The following is a 21782-nucleotide window of genomic DNA, read 5'->3' as shown; positions in this document are numbered from 1 at the left end:
TCTTCCGGAAGCCGGGAGGAGGTGAGAGGCCGCGTGTGGACTCCTAGGCCCTCTCCCCTCGACCTCCTCCCGGTGCCTGGGTCACCCCGTCCACGGAGAGAGACCAGCCGGGAGGTGCGGCCGCGCTATGGACCCCGACCCCTCGGGGTCTGTCGGACTCTAACGTGTGGACTGACCGCCACGGACTGCACCGCCGGGGCCCGTGTCCTGCGGCCCTTAGCATGAGCGAGGGCGACCCAGCCGGGTGACGCTGCCCGTTGGTGGATTCTCGATTTCCCCTTCCCCGTACTGGTCCTCCTTCTCCCACATGAAGCGATCCGAGTCTCGGGGTCTCTGAGTCTGCATTACTGTTCATACGAACCCCTGCTTGTGGTTGGGGGGGATTTAATCTGAGGCCTTAGGGTCCTTCGGTGTTTTTGAGTGTTTTGTGTGTGTACATATTTTGCTCTTAAGTTTATAAATATACATATATTGAGAGTGTCCACGTCTCCTCGCTGAACCTTAGGAATCCTTTGGCACAATGTCCTGTGTGCATTATAAATTTTCCTCTAAACTCAACTATGATACCGTCACCTTTGATGGCCTCCATATCTCCCTCTGCGACTTAAAGAAGCAGATTATGGGGAGAGAGAAGCTGAAAGCTGCCGACTGCGACCTGCAGATCACCAACGCGCAGACGAAAGAAGGTGAGACTTGGGCTGGCTCCGGATGTTTGATGGGTGGGGGTGATTCTAGTTAAGAGGCCCAATTGGAAAGGAACCGCCCTTACTCTCCTTTTTGATTCTTGTGATTCAACTTTCATTGATAGCCAAGGGGTACAGCAGCCGACCTTGGAGTTTACCTGGTTTATTTGATTTCTCCATATTTGGACCATCTGTTAATAGGCTAATCCGAAAAGCGAAGATTGATTATTCTCTGTGTTTTAAAAAATGAGGGGGAAGGCCAGGGAAGGAAGGTTGTTACTCATGCCCTTGGGTGCTTCTTTGGGTTTTGTAACTTGCTTTTCGTCAGGAGAGGAGAGTCTGCACAAGGTTTCTTGTTAAAGCAGCAAGTCAGTTTCTCATTTTGTAACCTAACAATGAGCTATTCTAGTCGAATAGCAAGTTGTGTCTTCTCTCCCAACCCCCTACGTATTTGGAGTTCCCGGTATTGGGGAGAAGAGACCCTCACTTTAATGTTTTTTGAGAATATAATCAACGACGGAATTGTTTTTGGAACTTAAAATGTTTGAATGCAATTCCTTTAGTCTTGTGTGTAAATTCCAGAATGAATAATACAGTAATTTAGTAGTTGACCTTTTAGTTCGTTGTATTACTTTTAAAACTTAGCAATTCAGTAAAGTACAAAAGTACTTGATTTTTTTTTTAAAGCAGATTTTTGTGGCTGTTCGTCCTAGGGTACTGAAAAATGGTGACCTTTACCAGGGGTACAAATAAGCCACTGATTAGACTCTTCGAGTTCTTTCTTCATTTTAAAAGTGTACTGCTGGACCCAAGTTCGATCCCCGATACCAAAAAAAAAAAAAAGGATACTGCTTACTGCTGGGAATTTAACCGTAGATACTGTAAATGTAGCCAGGAGTCTTTTTTTCTTTCTTTCTTTTTTTAACTCTGAGCTTGTTTTGGTTTCTTTTTCTGGGTTACAGTAATGCTGATGTGTCGTTTTTAGATCAATTTTCTGAGATATAGTGAAGGGATTTGAAGAAATAGAGTGAAGTGCTAATGAGGGTAATTTTTGATGCCTATGGTGTCAAATGGGGTTTTGTTTTTTAGTTGAGATGAGAATCTCCTACCTCTAGCCTGTAGTTTGGTAGGTAATCATTTTGTGTAGAAGACTGGTTTTTTTCATTTACATTGTAGATGTAAGTATAATTGTATTAGGCTAAGGAACAGCAATACCGTCATATCTGACTCAAATATCTATTAAGGAAAAACTTTACTCATAATGTGCTAAAGAATATTGTCTGCTTTCTCCTTTTAAAAAAAGTGTCAATTGTAATTATCTGTATTTTTCTGTTTAGGGGGAGGAAAAATTGTTGGTCATGAATAACTGAGAAATAGCTTTTTAAGTCCACCAAAAGTACCCCTGAGTATTGTAGTCACAGCTCACAAAACAAATGGGTTTTTAAAAATCTTTTTATTATTGAGTGTGAATCAGAAGAAAGACTATAAGTAAAACTGCAGGATAATAAGGCGATTTAAATTGTCATATGTTGTGCAAGTTCCGTATTTACACGAGCATTACACAGTTGAATCATTTGAGGCTAGACTTTACCATCTGGCCTAGCAATTAAGTACAACTTTTAGACTAGAGTGAGTTGTGGCTGAAGGAATCTTGTCCACAAATTGAAGAGTTTGTGACTTTGTGTTATTTTCTTCTAATCCACGAAATATAAATACATGATACATGATCTAGATCCTGCAATCCAGGGAAATGCTTTGCCCAGCAACATATTTTCTTTTATGTATTTTGTCAGTTGCCTTTTATTGGAGAAAGGTTAATAATGTTAGGTTGGTTAAGAGCTGTGGGAGACAAAATGTGTGTTTTATTCAGTCCTCAAAGTAGAGGAGAAAAAGATTATTGGTAGTAAAAAAAATATATATATATATATTATTGGTAGTAGTCGCTACTTAATGAGTTTCATGGAAAATAATATCAAAGGTTACAAGGCTGTTGGGTTAAGGATGCCACTTGGTTTTAGCACTAACCAGTGAATTAAAGGTTGCAAAATAAACGTTTTGCTTCATAAGCAATTGCCTAGGAGAGAATGTTGAACTGGATTTTTTTTTTTTGGTACCGGGGATCGAACTTGGGACCTTGCGCTTGCAAGGCAGGTGCCAGAACCACTGAGCTAAATCCCTGGCCCTGAACTGGATTATTTTAGTTTGAACTGAGGTTTAAATTAACCTAATCTATCATGTTTTTACAAAACATTCCTTATAATCCTTAGAAGGTTATAAGACTAAAATGCTTGGGCCAGAATTGTGTGTTTTAGATTTGAGAATACTGCTTGTTTATTTGTAGACTATATTTCACACTGGATCCTAAGTGATCTTTATTACATATGAAAAACTTCTTATATGTATCTGTGCCAACTCCCAAAGAAACAAATATTGGAAGCTGAATATGAAGTATTTTTAAAATAGACCGTTACTGCCAGCTTGGTGGCGCAGGCCTGTAACCCCAGCACTTGGGAGGCTGAAAGTCAAGAGGATGGCCGTGAGTTTAAGGCCAGCCTGGGCTACACAGCAAGACCCTGTCTCCAAAAAAAAAAAAAAAATCTTTTAGTATCTTTTGGCTGTTTTTCAGATTCATCTTGTTTTCTTTCCTTTTGGTGTTTTGTTTTGTTTTAAGACAGGGTCTTGCTTTGTAATTCAAGCTGATCTTGAGCTTACTATGTAGCCCAGGCTGGCTTCCAACTCAATGGCAGTCCTCCTGCTTCTGCCTATGGAATGCTGGCATTACAGCCCCCCACCCCCCAACCCCAGCTCATCTTGCTTTCTTTCATCCCATGCCTTTCATGCTTTTGGATCCTAACTTACACTGGCTTGCCTTGAAGTGAAATGATGGACTACTTGTATTAAGGAGTTACCTTAAGCTTAAGGTACTTTTAGGGATAAAAGGCCACTGTAATCCTGTGTTTAAGCAGTCAGTTAAAATGCCTGATTGAGGGACACTCGATCATGTGACTTTTTAGTATTGTTCAGTTGCTGTGCTGATCTAATTGATAAGTCTTTGAAAGCTATTGTGAATGCCTTTGAGAGCTATTACAGTTTCAGAAACATCCTGTCAGATTTTTTATACTGTTTTGGTTCTAGAATTAACTTTTAAAATTTATTGAAAAATCTCCCAGCTTCTCCGTTTTAGATTTTTCCGACTCGGAGCTTGCTTGGAATTTGGAGTTGTCATGAGCTACCCGAGATAATGATGGTAGTCTTACATTGGCATGCCTCAGTATAGGAAATTGCATCACTCTTAATTGGATACCTGTGAGATACAGCCAGTTACCTGAAACATGCTGAAAGAACCTTTGCCTGAACAATTTAGTTTGTAACAGAGAATACTAACAGCATGACTAAAAATAATAAAGTGATACAAGTACATGCAAAGCCTCAAATGCCTGCAACATGTAATAAACTCGAGATAATTGGAAGAATCAAGAAGGTCAGCCAGTCTGTGCTGTGCAAAGCCTAATAGCATCAAAAGTGAACCTCAGTGTCTAGTTGTGGAGTTGGAGAGGCAGTCTCTTAAGTGAGTTTTGGGGTATCTAAGTAGTAGGGTTTGTTGTTTCATTTTATTTTTGGAAGTTTTGTACATCCCTTCCTTAGCAAATCTTTTTATGATGGCTAAGGTCTGATTGCTTTCAGCTTCATTCTTTTTGCGGGGGGGCGGTATTGGGGATCGAACTCGAGACCTTGTGCTTGCAAGGCAGGTAGAACCATTGAGCTAAATCCCTGGCTCAGCTTCATTCTTATAGAAATATTGTAAACTCTAGACAGTTCAAGGAGTAGAAAAACAGCTTCCTTTCATCCTTATTCTTGGTCTTAAAAGAGACATCATTGTTCAGCCATTTGCTAAAGCTGGAACCTCAGCAATTCATACCTTATTCTTCATCTTTAAACCATGAGCAAGTCTTGTCAGTTTTATCCTTAAAGCATCCTCACTGTCCCTTTCTTTCTATTCACCACACCCTAACACAGGCAATCATTACTTCTATGTGGGCTAAGTAGCAGCCTTTCTATAGTTACCCCATTTCCGTTCTTGATCCCCTTATCATTCTCCACACAGATGCCAGAATAATCTTTTTGTAACATAAATTGTTGTCATGATTTCCTGTTGTACTTAGAAACAAAGTATGTCAATATATGATCAGTACTTTTTTTTCTTTTTTGAGACTGGGTCTTGCTCTGTAATTCAGGCTATTCTTGAGCTCACTGTATAGTCCAGGCTGGTGGCAATCCTGCCTCAGCTTCCCGAGTGTTGGGATTACAGGCCTGCGCCGCCATGTCCATCTGATCTGTACTTTTCTGCCTGTATTTTATATTTCTTTTTTTTCAGCTCTGCAGTTCTTTCTGTGTCATTTTTGTACGTGCTTTTCCTTTTATCTAAAATATTACTTTTTGTGTAGCTGGCTGGCTTCTCTGTTGTAAGTGTAGTTTCCTAAGGATCGGCATTCTCTCTAAAGTTGGATCTGCCATTCGTTCTTTATCAGAAAAGTCTTCTTTATTCTGATAGGTCATAATTTAATATTCAGTCTGTCCTGTCCAGTAACAAGCACCATGAAAGCAGGGATCATGATATACAACTCATGTTTAGGGGCCACAGGAGGAAGACTGTCTTCATTCTAAATAACAGCTTTTTCCATTATTTCCTTTTTTGTTTAGTGGGGTGTTTTTGTTTTGCAATAGGGTCTCCATGTGTATTCTGTGCTGGCCTTGAGCTCACTAGGTAGCCCAGGCTGGCTTTCAACTTGTGGCAATCTTCCTGCCTCAATCTCCCCGAGTGGTGGGATCAGGCATGTGCCACTCCACCCAGTTCTGTAGTTTGCATTTTTTGCTAAATAAGCTACAGAATGACTTAGCTTTACTGAGATTTGGAGTTCTACAAAGTAGAAGTGCTAGAGTCAGAAACCTGCTAGTGCTGTTTGGTGTAATTTGAAGAGAAGCCCCCATATAGCATTGCATATTTGTTCTAACATGAGTAATGTAAATGCAAGGAACAGATAGTATAGAGCTCTTTTGTCTTGAGTTTATTTCCCTTAAGATTATGTTTGGTGAACCAATTTCTAATTCTTGGGTATTTACCCAAATCCCCAAATAGCGTTTTTGACTGTTTATCTCTTTATTTCCAGAATATACTGATGATAATGCTCTAATTCCTAAGAATTCATCTGTAATTGTTAGAAGAATTCCTATAGGAGGTGTTAAGTCTACAAGCAAGACATATGTTATGTAAGTATTTATAAAGTCTCATGTACTTTTCAATAGACCTTTTAAAAAATTAAAAATTTAATTAATATATTTTTATTTTATCTTTCTAATCCTCAAAACTATAAGGAATGAAGTGAAAGTTTGTAGGGGTTTTTTTTCCTTTCTGATATTTTCCCCTAGTTAAATTGACTCAGGCTATAGATAGAAGTAAACAATTATTAAGAAATATTTTTGCTCTGTATGGACTATTTTCTTTACCACAAAAATGTACGTGTTGAGCTGGGCCCGAGGAATGTGCCTGTGATACCAGCTACACAGAAGCCTGAAGGTACAGGATCCTAAATTTGAGGCCAGGCTGGGTAACATAGCAAGATCATGTACCCTACACACACACACCAAAAAAAGTATGTTGTAGGGCTCTGTCTTACACATTTTGAAAGTACCAACTATTCAGTAATGCTGACATACACTCTTTTAAAGTGTAAGGAAGATTGCATATGTTTCATGCAAATAAATACTATTTTATATAAGAGACTTGGGGGGATCCAGGTGTCTGCATCCTTGCATATCTGCTGCAAGGGGTAGGGGTGAGGGTCCGGGAGCCAGTTCCCCATGAATACCTAGGGGACTGCTGTTCTCCAACTCAGAGAGAGTTATAAGAATTAATGGTGCTTGGTACATGCCCATTATTGGAATAAGAGCACAGCAATCCTAGGATTCATCTAGAGCTTATATTCCCTAAAGAAACATAAATAAAACTTTATATCCCTTGGCCGGGGATTTAGCTCAGTGGTTTCACCGCCTGCTGCGCAAGCACAAGGACCTGAGTTTGATCCCCGGTACCAAAAAAAAAGTAAAAAGTAAAACTTTATATCCCTTCAGCTCAGTAGTTCCAGCGCCTGCCTCGAAAGCACAAAGTACTGAGTTTGATTCCCAGTACCAAAAAAAACCCTTCATATCCTTAAGGGGTTTTTTTTGCTTTCTTGTAATTTTAATAGTGATAGCAGAACTAAAACATATGAATAGGGCGGTAACTTGGGGTATTTAAAGGGTAATGATTTCTTCTGAGAAGTTGAATATCTTGGTTCAAAATTTTGGCAAAATCTTTTGGGTCAGTGAAAAATTCTGGAATTTGCCAGTCCTAAAAAATGGAATGTATTCATGGAATTGAGATAAAATATTCATTTTTTGGAGCTTTATCTCATGTGGGCAAGTATGCTAAGATTTTTCTTACCAGTTTATGGTAAAGTTACATTTCATGTATTAATATTTGGAGGCCCTTTTGTGTGATATCTTCTGAACAGTAGCAACTTAAAAAAATTTTGTTGTTGTAGTTACCAAGTGAACTTATTTATGTGTGCTTTTAGGTTTGTTTTTGTTTTTTGTAATAGTAGTGCTAGGATTGAATTCAGGGCTTTCGCACTGAGCTTTATTCCCAGCCTTTTTTATTTTGAGACAAGGTCTGTAATTGTCCTTGCTGGATGTGAACTTGGGATCCTCCTTCCTCTGCCTCCAACAGTGCTGAGATGAGAGGTGTGCACCACCGTACCTAGTGTGCTGTTAGCTTGAGAATTAATGCTTGTATTCTAGGATGAAATTATACTTTACCATGTGCTTTTTTTAAAATACCAAAATTTATATTGAGAAATTCTGGGGGCAAGAATTCTTTGATGTACATGGCAAAATGAGCTGCCCCTTAAAACTGCATCCTAATTCACAATACCTCAGAATTTCATTTATAATAAGTTTGCCTCATAAAATGACTCTGAGTTCATGAAAATCTTGATTTTTTTTTTTTTCTTATTAACTTTAGGACTTCCAAATTATGCAGAAACCTAAAAAACTCCTTTTAGATGCTATCCAACATTTCTCTGTGGGCAAGATACCATTAATTTAAAACTAAAGCTGTATTTAGCATCTTCTGTCCCCTTTCCTGTGTGGACTAAAATTCTCTTTTGGGTTGATTTGTCCTTTTAAACATCAGATTGCCCATTTCTATATAACCATTTAATTCATTGTTTTAACTTAAATGCTCAATTTTTATGTTATATCTTCCTGCTAGTTTGAATTGTTATTCACTCCTTGAGCATTGTTTTGAAACATTTTAAAAATGAAAATGCCAACCTTTCCAGATAGGAAAATTAGCTTTTGGAGCACAGCAGTTTCTCAGGAATCCAAATCACAAATGTTAACAACATTGAGGGCCGGGGATTTAGCTCATTGGTTCTGCCGCCTGCCTTGCAAGGTGCAAGGTCCTGAGTGTGATCCCCAGTTCCAAAAAAACCCAACATTGATCTTTTAAAATGTCTAATGTGAGGGCTGGGGATTTAGCTCAGTGGTGTGGCCACCTGCCTTGCAAGTGCAAGGTCCTAAGTTTAATTCCTGGTACCCAAAAAAAATGCAGAAAAAATCTAATGTGTGGAAATTTACATCTGGATTTTTTTTGTTTTGTTTTGTTTTGTTTTTTACATCTGGATTTATTAAAAGACAAAAATTGTTCAGTCTGTTAAGAATAAGCCACACATATCGCTTCTCGGCCTTTTGGCTAAGATCAAGTGAAGAATTAGCCCCACAGTTTCTAAACATAATAGAACCCTCATACAGCATTTCAGAAAATATTTATTTTAAGTGGCAAGGTACACCATTTTTAGAACTCCTAGTACAGTATAGAAATTTTCTAGCCCCAAATGCATCTTCAACTATTCAAAGGTAGTAAAGATTAAAGTAGTTTATCCAGGCCGGGGATGCAGCTCAGTGGCACTGCACCTGCCTGGCAAGTGCAAAGTCCTGAGTTCAATTCCTGGTACCGGAAAAAAAAAAAAGAGTAGTTTATCCATTACTTCAGAAATGGACTATATTTAAATCTTTTTTCCAAAGGAAAATTGTGTTCCTAAAACTGATTGGAGAGACAGAGTAACATTTATTAGTGTAAAAATTCATCAGTGACTAATGTAAGTTTTTGGTTTTTATTTTTTAGAAGTCGAACTGAACCAGTGATGGGAACTACAAAAGCAGTATGTAAAAACACAATCTCACACTTTTTTCTACACATTGCTTTTACCTTTATAATGTTGCAGTGAAGTAAATCATTTTAGAACTTAATATCCAACTGATCGTAGCACATATTGTAAATAAAATGTGTTTTGATGACAGCTCAGTTAAATTTGGATATATATGGCATAATTTCCACACTCATTCTGTAGAAATGGGTAATGTGTGCCCACAACACACTGTTTCATATTAAATATGATAGCGCTCTTCCTGTATGACGCTGTGTTGTACAGTAGTGTATGATCCTTTAGATCATGTAGGTCTTACACTAATGAACATGATAACATGTTCTGCATCTGTCTGTCTATAGTTAGTATTTTGTATGTATGTACAGGCTGTTGTGTGCTTTTTGTTTCTTGCAATAAAAAATGTTTGGAGTGTATATTTTGCCATTTCCACGTTGTATCACTTAGTTTTTGTTAGTTTTTTTTCCTGCCTCATGATGGCTCTCAGAAATGCGTTAGTGACATACAAAGCTTACATTAAAGTCTGATGCTTTCTCTTAGTTCAAATACATCATAGAAAAGAGCTTTCCCAAGACCACTGATGGCAGTTTTATTAGTCTTGCTGTATTTGCTAGTTTTGAGCTCCTATCCTCTGTTTACAACTGTACTATAAAATGAAAACTGAAATTGCCCCAACCCTCGTGAAATACAAAAATGTGTCGATTTTATACCATTGGGTATATTGTTTTCAAAATTTAATACATGTTCTTGCACTTCCAGTCTGTTCAAATGCCCAAATTAAAATATTTCCCCTTTTCTGGTAAGATACTAAAATGCTACATTCATTGTAGGCTGTTGAAAGCTGTAGCTTATCAAAGGTAACTCCCTCTAACCAGGGTAACATCTTGATTTTTATAACCACAGACTGACCTTAAATGTGACCCTGTGTTGACTTAGCTCTTAAGTGAAAGGTAGCCAGCATTCCTAAATTGTAGGTTGAAGCATCTGTTTGAGGATACAGGTCTATTTTAATTGGGTTCTGTAAACTTGATGGTTCTCTAAACATTTTGCTGCTCAGGCTTGATAATGTACATGATGCAACCTGTCTGAAATCTTAATTTAGAAATCAAGGGTATTGCTTGCTATTTCATTTTATACTTTTTGAATATTATTGATCTTTGTGTATGAGGCATTTCACTAACCTTGGATCATTGAATCTTAAAAATGAAAACATAGAATATCTGAACTTTGAACTTGTTCTCTAAAGTATATGGCCTTTAGTTCTGATGGAACTAAATATGGTGATTCAAAGATCAAAATTCTTAGTGTTTTGGGGTTTTTTTCCCCCCTCTTTTTGGATATATGGGATTTTTTTTTAAAGCATAATGCTGTAAAACCTGTCTGAGTTTCTGTTTTGCTGATGATTGGTTTAAAGCTGATTTTTATGTATCTAAATGCTAGCACAAATCAGATTGACTATCCTGGTGACTGTAGTAGTAAATGTAACCCATTTTGTATAAAGTACATTTTTTATATAGTATTTAAACGAATTCAGATGAAGTTTTATTTCTTGAAAATAATTATTTCCTTTTTGTTTTATTAGCATGTGTATAAACACAAATCACATGTTCATAAATAAAGTTAACATTCTTTTAGCCTTGTGTGTTCCCTGGCATGTCTGTATTACATTTATAAGCAGTTTATTTCAAGCTGATTTAGGTTTCTCCTTTCCTTTTTCTTTTTTTTTTTTTCTTTTTTTTTTTTTCTTAATGCTTTTAGAGTGGCTTTAATTTTTAGGTAGAATTATCCAAGATGGAGATATTAGATAACTTGTTATCCCCATCATTTGTTTGCTTGGGGTACATTTGCTGACATTTAGGATAAGAGAGAATATATCCATCAAACATAATTAGTGTCCATCTTGGGAGACTTAAAAATTGTGTGGAATGTACACAATCACAAAAACAAATAGAGGCACTGAACTAAATTTTTTATTCTGGTTATATATGTATATTTTTGGTCATTTAAGCCAATTCTTTATCGAGGCTGGCTGTTTCTGTATTCTCTGGCCATTTTATTTAGTCTTCTTTCCATGTTGGTACTACAAAGCTGGATATTATTCTTGCAAACAAAGCAAGAAAATCATAGTTGTAGGATCCTTTAATTTTAGCCAGATGTAATGGGCATAAAAGATGTCAGGTTCTTGCTTCCAGAAGCAAGACCTGCTAAGTTGATGTAGGGAGATGGGTTAATTTTAATGATTTTTTGTGATATGCCTCAATCAATTTTGTGAAGATATTTTTAATGTGATAGATTTATTTTAACAGTATCTTACCCGACATATTAGCAAGAAGTCAGTATTTTTACTGACATTTTAGTGCATATAAATTCCTGAACATTCTTAAACTACTCTGTCAACATTTTTCACTTTCTTAACACCTTGTAATATGTAGAAAGTAAAATTGGATGCCTTTCTAAATTTGTGGCAAATCTGACTAATTTGCAGATTATATTTAGGTGCTATAGTGATCATTGGTGGGAAAAACCTGATGAAGATTGATTGCATATTTGAAATCACTTTCAATTCAGTATATATATATAGTATAATTAACCACAGAAAGCTAAAAAGAAAGATCAATAAAGCCCAGCATAAAAAGCAAAAAGAAAGTTACCTTAAGTGCTAGAGGAGTGGGGCGGCTTTTTAAAGCATTAGTTTTTCAATTCTAGTGGTAAAGAAAATATAATGGATTGCTTTCTATCTAAGAAAATCACCAGTATTCCTGTTTTGGGTAATGGACTATTTTTAAAGGTTATTTATTGTTTCATTGGTTAGAAACATAGTATAGATGAAGATTGGGTTGACAGCAGTTTATTCAGTCTTTGTTACTTAAATTCTTAACTCCTAGTTAATGTAAAATGTACAGTAATCCTTTTAAAAATAGATTGAGTAGGTTGGATTTTATTCTGGATAAAAAATAGAATGTTTATGTATATTTTCATTTCTCTTCCACATCTTGAGATTAGTTCCCAAAGAAAAAATTGCTTCAAAGCCGAGAAAGAATGAAAACCCATTGGTGGATTATGTGGTTATACATTAGGAAATGCAGAATTAGTGTATTTTGAACTCTTTTCTGCCCCTAAGCATGGAGCTGAGAACTTTTTGACCAGATAACATCCCAGTAGTAAACTGACATTTAAAACCATACAAATATTTGTAAGATGTTATCTTAAATGTAGCCCTTTTTAAACTTAGATTTATTGAATCCCTTCTTTGGTGGGCATTGGTTAAGAAGTTCACATTGAAATGGTTACATTTTGTTTAGGGTCTTAAGTCATGCTTTTAATTAATACTCTTAGAAAAATACCCAGTGAAGACTTTTTGTTTGACCCAGACATATTTTTACATTCTCTCCATTTTTAAAGAACAGTTCTGACCAATAATGCATGACAGCCTTATAAAATGTTGAATAAGCAACACTGTTACTAAATAGGGAGTATTTGCTGAAGATATATTTGTAAGTGTAATAACACATACATACCTTTTAAGCTAAAACCATTTTAGAAAATGAAAATTTTAAATGTTACATTTTAAAATACATTTTTTAAAGCCTCCTATATTTTTCACATATACTTATCCTGTTTGGGTAACTTTTCTCCAAATATTAGAATCCATTCATCATATGTGATAGCTCTGTTTACCCTGGGTACCTTTGGTTTTCTTTTTTTCTTTCCCCCTAAACATTGCTGCCTGATAAAATTGTGGGGGTTTTGGCCAGAAACTGTTGTTACTCTTCGTATGGGAAAATAAACAAACTTACTTAGACTGAGCAGTACATGCTCATAAAAGAAAAACGTAGCAATTATGTGAGAGCTGTTATTTATTAAAGCAATTGGCTGAGCTGCTTGTTTTTACAATGTTCTGTGGTGGCATTGGGGAAATTTAGATTTTTTTACTCTCTACTAGTGCATATTGTCTTCAGCTTTATAAAATTTAGAGACCATTGAGAGACAAGAGACTAAGCACAACTCTGAGCAGATTGCCTGTGTAATATATTTTCTTTACCCTGCCCTTTTTTTTTCTTATAATTAAATCCCCTTCAACTAATAACCTTTATGTTTAAAGTGAAATGGTGTAGAAAAGAAGTAGGTTGAGCTACACTTAGCAGCCTTGAAACAAAACAGTCTTTAGAAAACTAAGAAAATGCCCAGTATTTTGAACATTAAGTGACATTAGGGGCTAAATGATCACTTCTAGATGTTTTCAGTGTGGAACTTGAATGTGTGTTTAATTTTTTGTGAACAGATTGATGACTCTTCTGCATCTATTACTCTGGCCCAGCTTACAAAGGTATATATACATATATTCTTGAAAATATGTCTTTTTCTAACATAATTTATGTGGAACAATTTTTAAGATGGGTTGGGGGAGGATATATTTTGCAAGCATTGTATATATTACTATCCTGTAAAGAGTAGTTTCTGTTTTGAGAAGGTAGGGGAGTACTTTGTCAGTCTCAGCATAATGTTGGAATATTGTTCATCTTCAAGACAGAAGAAACACATGAAGCTATACTTAATCATTTTTCCCCCCATACATTTTAATTATACATTGGAAACAGAGTTCTGGAGGATTACCCTGGTTTTGGCTGTAAATTATGTGGACTTTAAGCAGCCAAAACCGAAGATTTCCTTTACATGGACAGTCTGATTATTTCTTGAATATTTGAGTTGATCCCATGAAGATCATTATTTTAAATGTTACAGTTGTTTCTTTATGCTATAGACTTGTAGTCTGTCTGCTTTAGAAAAACTTTTAAACAACCTAATTTGTTTGAACACAGACTACATGAATTGTGTAAGTGTATGAAACTGTTTACAGAAATATACCAATGTGTATGTTTGACAGAGGGACAAACTGTTACCTCCTGAAACCATTGTATATGTCATGTTTTACAATAAGATTGCTTGCATTTCAGCTTAATGATGTGTATCTTTTGTTTGGGAAAGCACTAGTGATGGATTTTTTAAAAAAACAATTTAGCTTGCAAATTGTGCCTAGAAAAAAAAGAGTAGGTTGACTTTTGAGGGCCAAGAAGGAGGCTGTCCATTTTTCCAAAAGTCATTTTTTCCGTGCCATCAGTGAAACCAAATTAGGCAGCCAAGATAAATGAAAAGAAGGCTTCTCCATTAGTATCGTCCCTATTTTGTCCTTGGCTTTGTTACAGGTTGTGTCCTTTTTCTTTCCCTAGGATGTATCCCCCCAAAATGTCCTACTAACAAGTAATTGCTTTTTAAGTTCCTTTCCTAGGAAAATTAAACATTAAACTTGATGACTCTAAACCAAAGTGGACTAAAACCATTTTACTTTATAATTTCTTAATGCAAAGTGGCTTAGCCTAGAGTTCACATCTTAGCAGTTTGTAGTATACTGGTTTTATTCTTGTGTACTGTGAGGACCATATTTGAGTTTTGGTCTATTCCTATAATTGTTTCTTTGGGGGGAGGAGTTTAGAGGTTTGGGGAATTCTTTTTTTTTTTTAATCTATTTGTAATATAATGTTTGGGTTCAAACAAATTAGTTGTTAAACATCTGTAATCCAGTTTTCTGTAAATGTTGCTGTTGTTCTAAGCTCTGTTAATATTAAGCATTCTTTGTATATAAAATTACAATAAAATGTTAAAACTGGTTGCTTGTTTTGTGGATGAATGTAAAGTTATAAAACCCAATGAATGGCTGATATGAATGCTAGATGTTTGAAGATTCAGGTAATTAGAAATCACTCCCTTAGACCCTGCTTATATCTACACTATTGAATATCATACCTTAAAGATAAAGTTATAAAATTTATCTGGAGAATTGAATTTAAAGTTACAAATGCTTAATGTACGTCCTCTGTACTTAATTTGAAACTGACACCACGACCTGAAGAGCCTTCTGACTTTTCTAATTGTTGTGTAATGTGCTTTTTCATCTACCCTCACCCCTACCTCCAGTTAGTAAGTATAAAATTATACTAGTCTTCATGCTCTGACACTTGAAAATACTTTCAAGGTTTAAGAACATCAAGTGTTTGCTTCTCTTCTAACTTAGTCTTTGACTTATAGAACAATAATATGCAAATCTTTAATGGAAGGTACAAACAGGGTCTAAGGTTTGAGTGCCCTAGAAATACTTTTTTTTTCAGCCTCCCAGACACCCAGACATCGTATAATAACCTAAGGAATTCGCAGTGCCTCTTCCAGGTTATACATGTAAATAGCTATTTTATGCAAGGTTAGTCTAGATACTGCTCTTTACAGGATGAGTGGTGTTGTCTTTGGCTGTGTGGTCTTAAATGTGTTTCTAATGTGTGTGTCAAATAATTACCTGTTAAACAGACCGCCAATCTGGCTGAAGCCAATGCTTCCGAAGAAGATAAAATTAAAGCAATGATGTCACAGTCTGGCCATGAATACGACCCAATTAAGTAAGTTCAGAAATACTTTATACTAATAGAAACTTGTGGGGAGATTTCCCCTGCTCTCCTAATTGAAAGCTTTATAATTTAGAAATCTGTATATACATGTAATTTTTTTCCTTTTCAGTTACATGAAGAAACCCCTAGGACCACCGCCTCCGTCTTATACATGTTTCCGTTGTAGTAAACCTGGCCATTATATTAAGAATTGCCCAACAAATGGGGTGAGTCCAAACTAGAAACTATGGCATATCTTATTTGTGTTAGGGTTATTGCTTAGCCATCTTTTTGTCCTTGGTAAAAATTGATTTGTCTGTTAAAATGGCAAACAAACACCACCTCTGGAGCCAGATTTACCAAGCTTAATCCCTTGTTCTGCCATTTAATATCTGAGAGAGTTTATGCAAGTTACTTAATCCAAGCATGTTTTTCTTTTCTTTAATGAAGTTAGTAGATTTCACCTCAAATGACAGTTGTATTAAATTAGATCATATATGTAAAATGTAAATAAAACAAGTTAGTAAGCACTGCATGATGTTAATGGATATTAAATAAAGATGTCTGGTTTTTGTTTTCTCCTTTTTTCCTCCAAATAGGATAAGAACTTTGAATCTGGACCTAGAATTAAAAAGAGCACTGGAATTCCCAGAAGTTTTATGATGGAAGTAAAAGATCCTAACATGAAAGGTGCAATGCTTACAAACACTGGAAAATATGCAATACCAACTATAGATGCGTAAGTATGCAAGTTAGTTATGACCTGTGGAGAACAGAGTCAGTCCCGGGGTATAGTGCTGTAATCTTGGGCTTCTTGTCTATTTGATTTTGTCAGGAACTTTGTATCTCAAGATTGTTAGTTTCCACCTGTTGCATTTCTTTAAGATTGAAAGGCTGCAGTCTGCTCCATTTAAAGCAAATTTCAAATAGATTTGGGGATTTTTGTCATCAGTGTCACTTCCCTTGTAGTCTTCTAATTTTTTTTTTCTTTTTTCTGTCATTCCCTGCTTTCTTCCTCATTCACATACATGCTTCCACATTATCTTATTATGTATGTACTATTTCCATTTCTTAAACAAAATGGCTATAATCATTTTGAGAAATAAGTGTAAAAGTTCAGCAAGGTAATGAGACAAATACAAGTTCCAGGCATAAATGAAATACTGAGGAATCTTGAGTAATTTTGGACATACCATGAAGTCTTAAGATTCTAAAATAGTTTCTTTTATAAACCCTTAATTCAGACCAGCTGTAGCTTTATAAAACACCTTAATGCTTATGTTTAGTATTTTCAGATTTTATTTCATGAGCCAGTTTTTAGTGAAAGGAAAGACCTGAAAATGTAGTGTAGGGTCAACTAGGTAACAGTCCATTTTATCTCCTCTTACCAATTAATATAGTTAATTAATGTTTGACTGCCTTCAGCAGTTGGAAACACATAATATGCAATATACTATTAGTATTCCTTTATACAGTGGTTCTGAGTGGTCTGCCAAAGGCTCCAGTTTTTCATTTAGAGCCTATGTGATAAGATCCTGATTCCGCGTTTTTAACAAGTCTTCCAGAAAATTGAAGTTAAGATATCTTCAGGTTATACCTCGAGAAACATCAGTTTAGGGAAGAGGTGTCTGTGTTCCCAGTGACAGAAGAAATAATTTAAAAATATTTAAGACCACACTTTTCCATAGCTTCATGCTGTAAATATTGAAGTATAGTATATAGTGGCCAGGTAGGAATGATGAAAATGGCCACTATGGAATGATACTAAAAGGATTGTTTTTGAATATGTATATTAGTATATAGTGCTTTACAAGTAAGAATTACTTTCCTAAGCTCCCAACCCTGCTCACTTCCTCAGCTTCACCCATCTGTTTTTTATCAGTCACCATCCTGTGTTTTTGTGGTTCATTTTAGAACAGTCTGTTGTTACGCTGTTTCTAATTCAGAGACATTTCATAGGAGCTTCAACCCACTGCAGGTTGAAACTGATGATACTGTCAATTTAAGAGCAGACCGCTTCAACTTTATCATGTCAGAGTTCTTTAAAACTAGAAATTTGAGTGCCGGGGATTTAGCTCAGTGGTTCCGCCGCCTGCCTCGCAAGCGCAAGGACCCAAGTTCAATCCCTGGTACCAAAAAAAAATAGAAATTTGTGTTGGAAAAGTCAACATCACCTGTGAACTCTTAACTATTAATTGACTTCTTTACCTCAAGTGCAAAAATACAAAAGCCTTTTTGTGTCAGACACACAGCAAATGCTGGGGAGAGATGGGAGCCCAGATATTTTAGATGAAACTTGCACCCTCTCCACTAACACCACTGATAAGCAACTCAGACTCTTCTTCTGTTTCTTCTTCTATCCTCTGTTCTCCTCTTCTTTTTTTTTTTTTTTCCTCTTTTTTCTCTTTTGGGCAGTGGGAGACTCCTCTTTCACAAATTGGGAACAATGGGGCATAAGCAAATTGATACTTATTTCTGGAATCGTGGTGATGTCTGTGGAGCAACTGCAACACAAATAACACACCTAAGGTACCCTACTGCATACAGCTGAGATTCTTTCATTGTCAGCATTGAGATAAACACACTCTGTTCCTGAGTGAAATAGGGTTTCTCTAGGAATTCCTATGCTTTTCAGATTTCTTTGATCTCAGAGAGATGAGGGTGTGGAAAAAGTGATAACAAGTCTGAGAAGAGCTCTTTTTGTTTGTTTTTTAATATATGCAATACTCAGCACTTTTGCAAAAATGTATTTCTAAGAAAAAACTGACCCCGAATGTCTAATGAGGTGTTACTTTATATTTTTGTGACACATACTTTGATCCTTCAGATCATATTTTTAAAGTGACAATAAATAGATTAATTTCTTAAGATAGTAATTATAGTGGATACTGGTTTTGAAATCTCATTCTATTTGTGTGGTGGAAATACATTTTCCTTGAACAATCCCTCTTTAATTGTACACTGTCAATACCAATTTTAACTTCCCATCTTGCAGCATTCACTCTAATAAAACTTCATGGGTATTGGAGACTATTAGACTAGCGGTGGATGTGTTTGTTACTTGTTTTTTCAAGAAATGTGGTAAAACTTATGATTAGGATATTCTCTAAATTCAGATTCTGCCTCTGCCATCTTAATAGAACTTTATGGCACTGAATGCATTGCTTTCCCTCTCTGACCCTCCGTTCTTACGAGTTAAGGACTCTGAGATCCTTCTGGCCACTTTTTATTATTTCCTTATTTCTGTTATACTTGTAGAGAGTTTTGTGTCTTTGCCTAGGAAGAGGATATACATAACAGCTCCCTTATTTTGGAAGATTTACTTGTCTAAAATGATTGGCATTATACTGAATTATATATTCCTGTTATGTTATAGTAGAACATATGGCATGAATATTTTGCCTCCTTAATGTTAAAACACTAAAACCTTCTTTCACAGAGAAGCATATGCAATTGGAAAGAAAGAAAAACCACCCTTCTTACCAGAGGAACCATCTTCTTCTTCAGAAGAAGATGATCCTATCCCAGATGAATTGTTGTGTCTGATCTGCAAAGATATTATGACTGACGCCGTTGTCATTCCCTGCTGTGGAAACAGTTATTGTGATGAATGTAAGAAACACTGAACCATTGAAGACATACTTGGAATATTTATATTTGCTTGGAAAGGCTCTTAACCAACATTGTATATTTTATTTTTATTTTTTATAAAAATGTATAACTTTGTTATTATTCACTAAACACACATATACAAAAATTAAAATTATTCAAAGAAAAGCAATGCAAGGGAAACAACTAATAATACTCAATTTAAATTTCAATAGTCATGTGACACGTGATGGAATTGTCATCTGAGAAATATGTTATTAGGCAATTTCATCCATGTGTATCGCAAAGTACCACACAGTGCCAACTTCTAAGTGCAAACTGAGAAGGTATATGTCAATCATCTGTGATGGCCCCTTGATATTATCCAAATACGCAGTTAAACACGGGATACATGAAGCTACCACTGGCATAGCAACACACTGTTTTACAGTAAACTTTTATATAAGTAGGATTAAAACGTATTTTAATAAATATGAAATGTAGGTGTTGATCAATTAACTTTTTTTATTTTTGGAGACAGGGTCTCACTATGTAGTTCAGGCTGGCCTTGTACTCACAGCACGATCCTCCTGCCTTAGTCTCCCAAGTGCTGAGATTACAGGTGAACATCACCATGCCCAGCCCAATGAACATTTAATAGTGAGAATTCTGGTTTTTTTAAATACTGGCCTCTTTGCCCTTAACTATGAGAATTAACTACCTCTGTAGTTCATCAGGGGACTATATGCAATATTTTTAATAGAGAATTTTTGTTTTCTATATGTTTTACATTGTATACAGATATTTAAAAACCTTTTGGGCTTTAGGTAATTCTGGAAATACTTTAATATAATACCATAATCTCCTTCCTGGATCGTTCTGAATTTCCTGAGTAGTTAAGACTGTCTTCTTGTAAATTATTACTCAGCACTGCCATGTAGTTTTGGCTTTTTATTTTTTTAATCCAGTCAGAGATTAGTGCTTTTTTTTTTCTGCCACCTCCCCTAAGTTTGTTTCTTCTCTTCTTACCTTAAGAAAATAGTATTATCTGGACATTTTAGTGTTCAATTCTGGTATGGCTTTTTTCATTTCTAAAGATAGTTTAGAATATAGATTTGTCGGGGCCGGGGATTTAGCTTAGTGGTTTCAGTGCCTGCTGTGCAAGCGCAAGGTCCCGAGTTCGATCCCTGGTACCAAAAAAAACCCATCATGGGCAGTTAGAATATAGATTTGTATTTTTAGGCCTCTTCTTTGAAGACCAAGGTCAAGAGGTCACTTAAGATATATTTAAGATAGCCAGGCTGAGGCTGGAGGATCCCAGCAGTTCAAGGCCAGCCTGGGGAGCATTGTGAGGTCAGGGCCAGCCTTAACTACAAAGGGAGACCCTGCCTCAAAAACCAAAAACAGGGCCAGGCATTTAGCTCAGTGGTGCCAGCACCTGCCTCAAAAGTGCAAGGTCCGGGAGTTCGATCCCCAGTACCAAAAAAAAAAAAAAAAAACAACAAGATATATTTAAAATAAACTGCTTATTGAAATGTAATCAGTGGATGTACAATTTAGTCTTGCTTCTACCCACTGTGCTGTAGGTATTTCCATCTCCTTACCTGATAATGCTTGTTTCTTAGAGTGTGCTGTTACAATCTTACTCAAAAACTCAAAGCCAAGTGGGAATTTTTGTCACTTTTTCTAGACTACTATTTCTATTTTCTTAATATACCCGTGATGGCAAACCTTTCAGAGCTTTCAATGATAACAAAATGGCTGCAGCACACAAGCCATTGGTTCGGCACCACTGTACTATATTTTAATTACTAGCTAAACAGGGAATAGTATTAATTTAAGAAAGAGTATTTTTCTCTCTTTGAATTTTGTTTAAATGTATCTATGACTTTCTAATGTTGCTGAGGTCATAGAGAGTGTTAGCACAGAGGAGTACTGCCCGGTGTATTTGGAAAACAGTAATATAACAGAAGGGATGTAGTCCATCTCTAATTCATTCTACAAGCACCAAGTTTATGCTATGATTTTATTAATATTGAAGATCTGCTTCTACATAGGTATAAGAACAGCACTCCTGGAATCTGATGAGCATACGTGTCCAACATGTCATCAGAATGATGTCTCTCCTGATGCTTTAATTGCCAACAAGTTTTTACGGCAGGTAGCTATCTTTGTATCCCCTTTATGAAAATAAATTTAACGTTTTAACTGTACTTGATTGAATGCTGTATTATGCATTTCTACATTTTTATGTTTGGTATCTTAGGCTGTTAATAACTTCAAAAATGAAACTGGCTATACAAAAAGACTACGAAAACAGTTAGCTCCACCACCACCTCCAATACCACCTCCAAGACCACTCATTCAACGAAACCTACAACCTCTGATGAGATCTCCAATATCACGACAACAAGATCCTTTGATGATTCCAGTGACATCTTCATCTACCCACTCGGCTCCCTCCTTATCGTCATTAACTTCAAGTCAGTCTTCCTTGGCCTCTCCTGTATCTGGAAATCCGTCTTCTACCCCAGCCCCTGTACCAGACATAACTGCAACTGTCTCCATATCTGTCCATTCAGAAAAAGCAGATGGACCTTTCCGGTAAGTCTGTGTATTTCTCAGTGTTAGAGAATGAATGAGGTATATAGTATAGTTTTTTGTTGTATATTGGTTTAATGTTTTTAATACATATCTCACTGTGCTCAGTAAATTGGGCTCATTTGTTAAGAACTGACTTAGTCTTACTCTAGGAACAGGCAAATGAAGATGATTCTTTCCTAATGACGATAAAGCAACCAGCCCAAGGTTAA

General features: G+C 36.1%; 1 protein-coding gene across 3 annotated transcripts in view; it reads left to right on the top strand.

The window, feature by feature from the left end:
- The first annotated feature begins 307 nt into the window (after positions 1-307).
- The window catches only part of Rbbp6 (RB binding protein 6, ubiquitin ligase), a 32934-nt gene continuing 11459 nt past the window's right edge, over positions 308-21782 (top strand). The window contains exons 1-11 of one of the 3 annotated variants that reach the window (XM_087209103.1): positions 336-686; positions 5852-5951; positions 8908-8944; positions 13230-13274; positions 15305-15393; positions 15512-15608; positions 15981-16120; positions 17797-17910; positions 18821-18993; positions 21027-21130; positions 21236-21573. In XM_087209103.1, coding sequence (XP_087065229.1) covers positions 521-686; positions 5852-5951; positions 8908-8944; positions 13230-13274; positions 15305-15393; positions 15512-15608; positions 15981-16120; positions 17797-17910; positions 18821-18993; positions 21027-21130; positions 21236-21573 — 1403 coding nt within the window. In that variant the 5' untranslated portion in view covers positions 336-520. Of the gene's footprint in view, positions 687-5851; positions 5952-8907; positions 8945-13229; positions 13275-15304; positions 15394-15511; positions 15609-15980; positions 16121-17796; positions 17911-18820; positions 18994-21026; positions 21131-21235; positions 21574-21782 lie in introns of all 3 variants that reach the window. The other 2 variants (XM_004855960.4, XM_004855961.4) reach the window with 2 other exon arrangements.

This window comes from Heterocephalus glaber, unplaced genomic scaffold (assembly GCF_053883595.1).
Source record: "Heterocephalus glaber isolate CG9 unplaced genomic scaffold, H.glaber_assembly_v1.0 deba00000943, whole genome shotgun sequence".
NCBI classification, from domain to species: domain Eukaryota; kingdom Metazoa; phylum Chordata; class Mammalia; order Rodentia; family Bathyergidae; genus Heterocephalus; species Heterocephalus glaber.
Note: the sequence above shows the minus strand (reverse complement) of the source record. Positions and strands in the feature narration are given on the sequence as shown.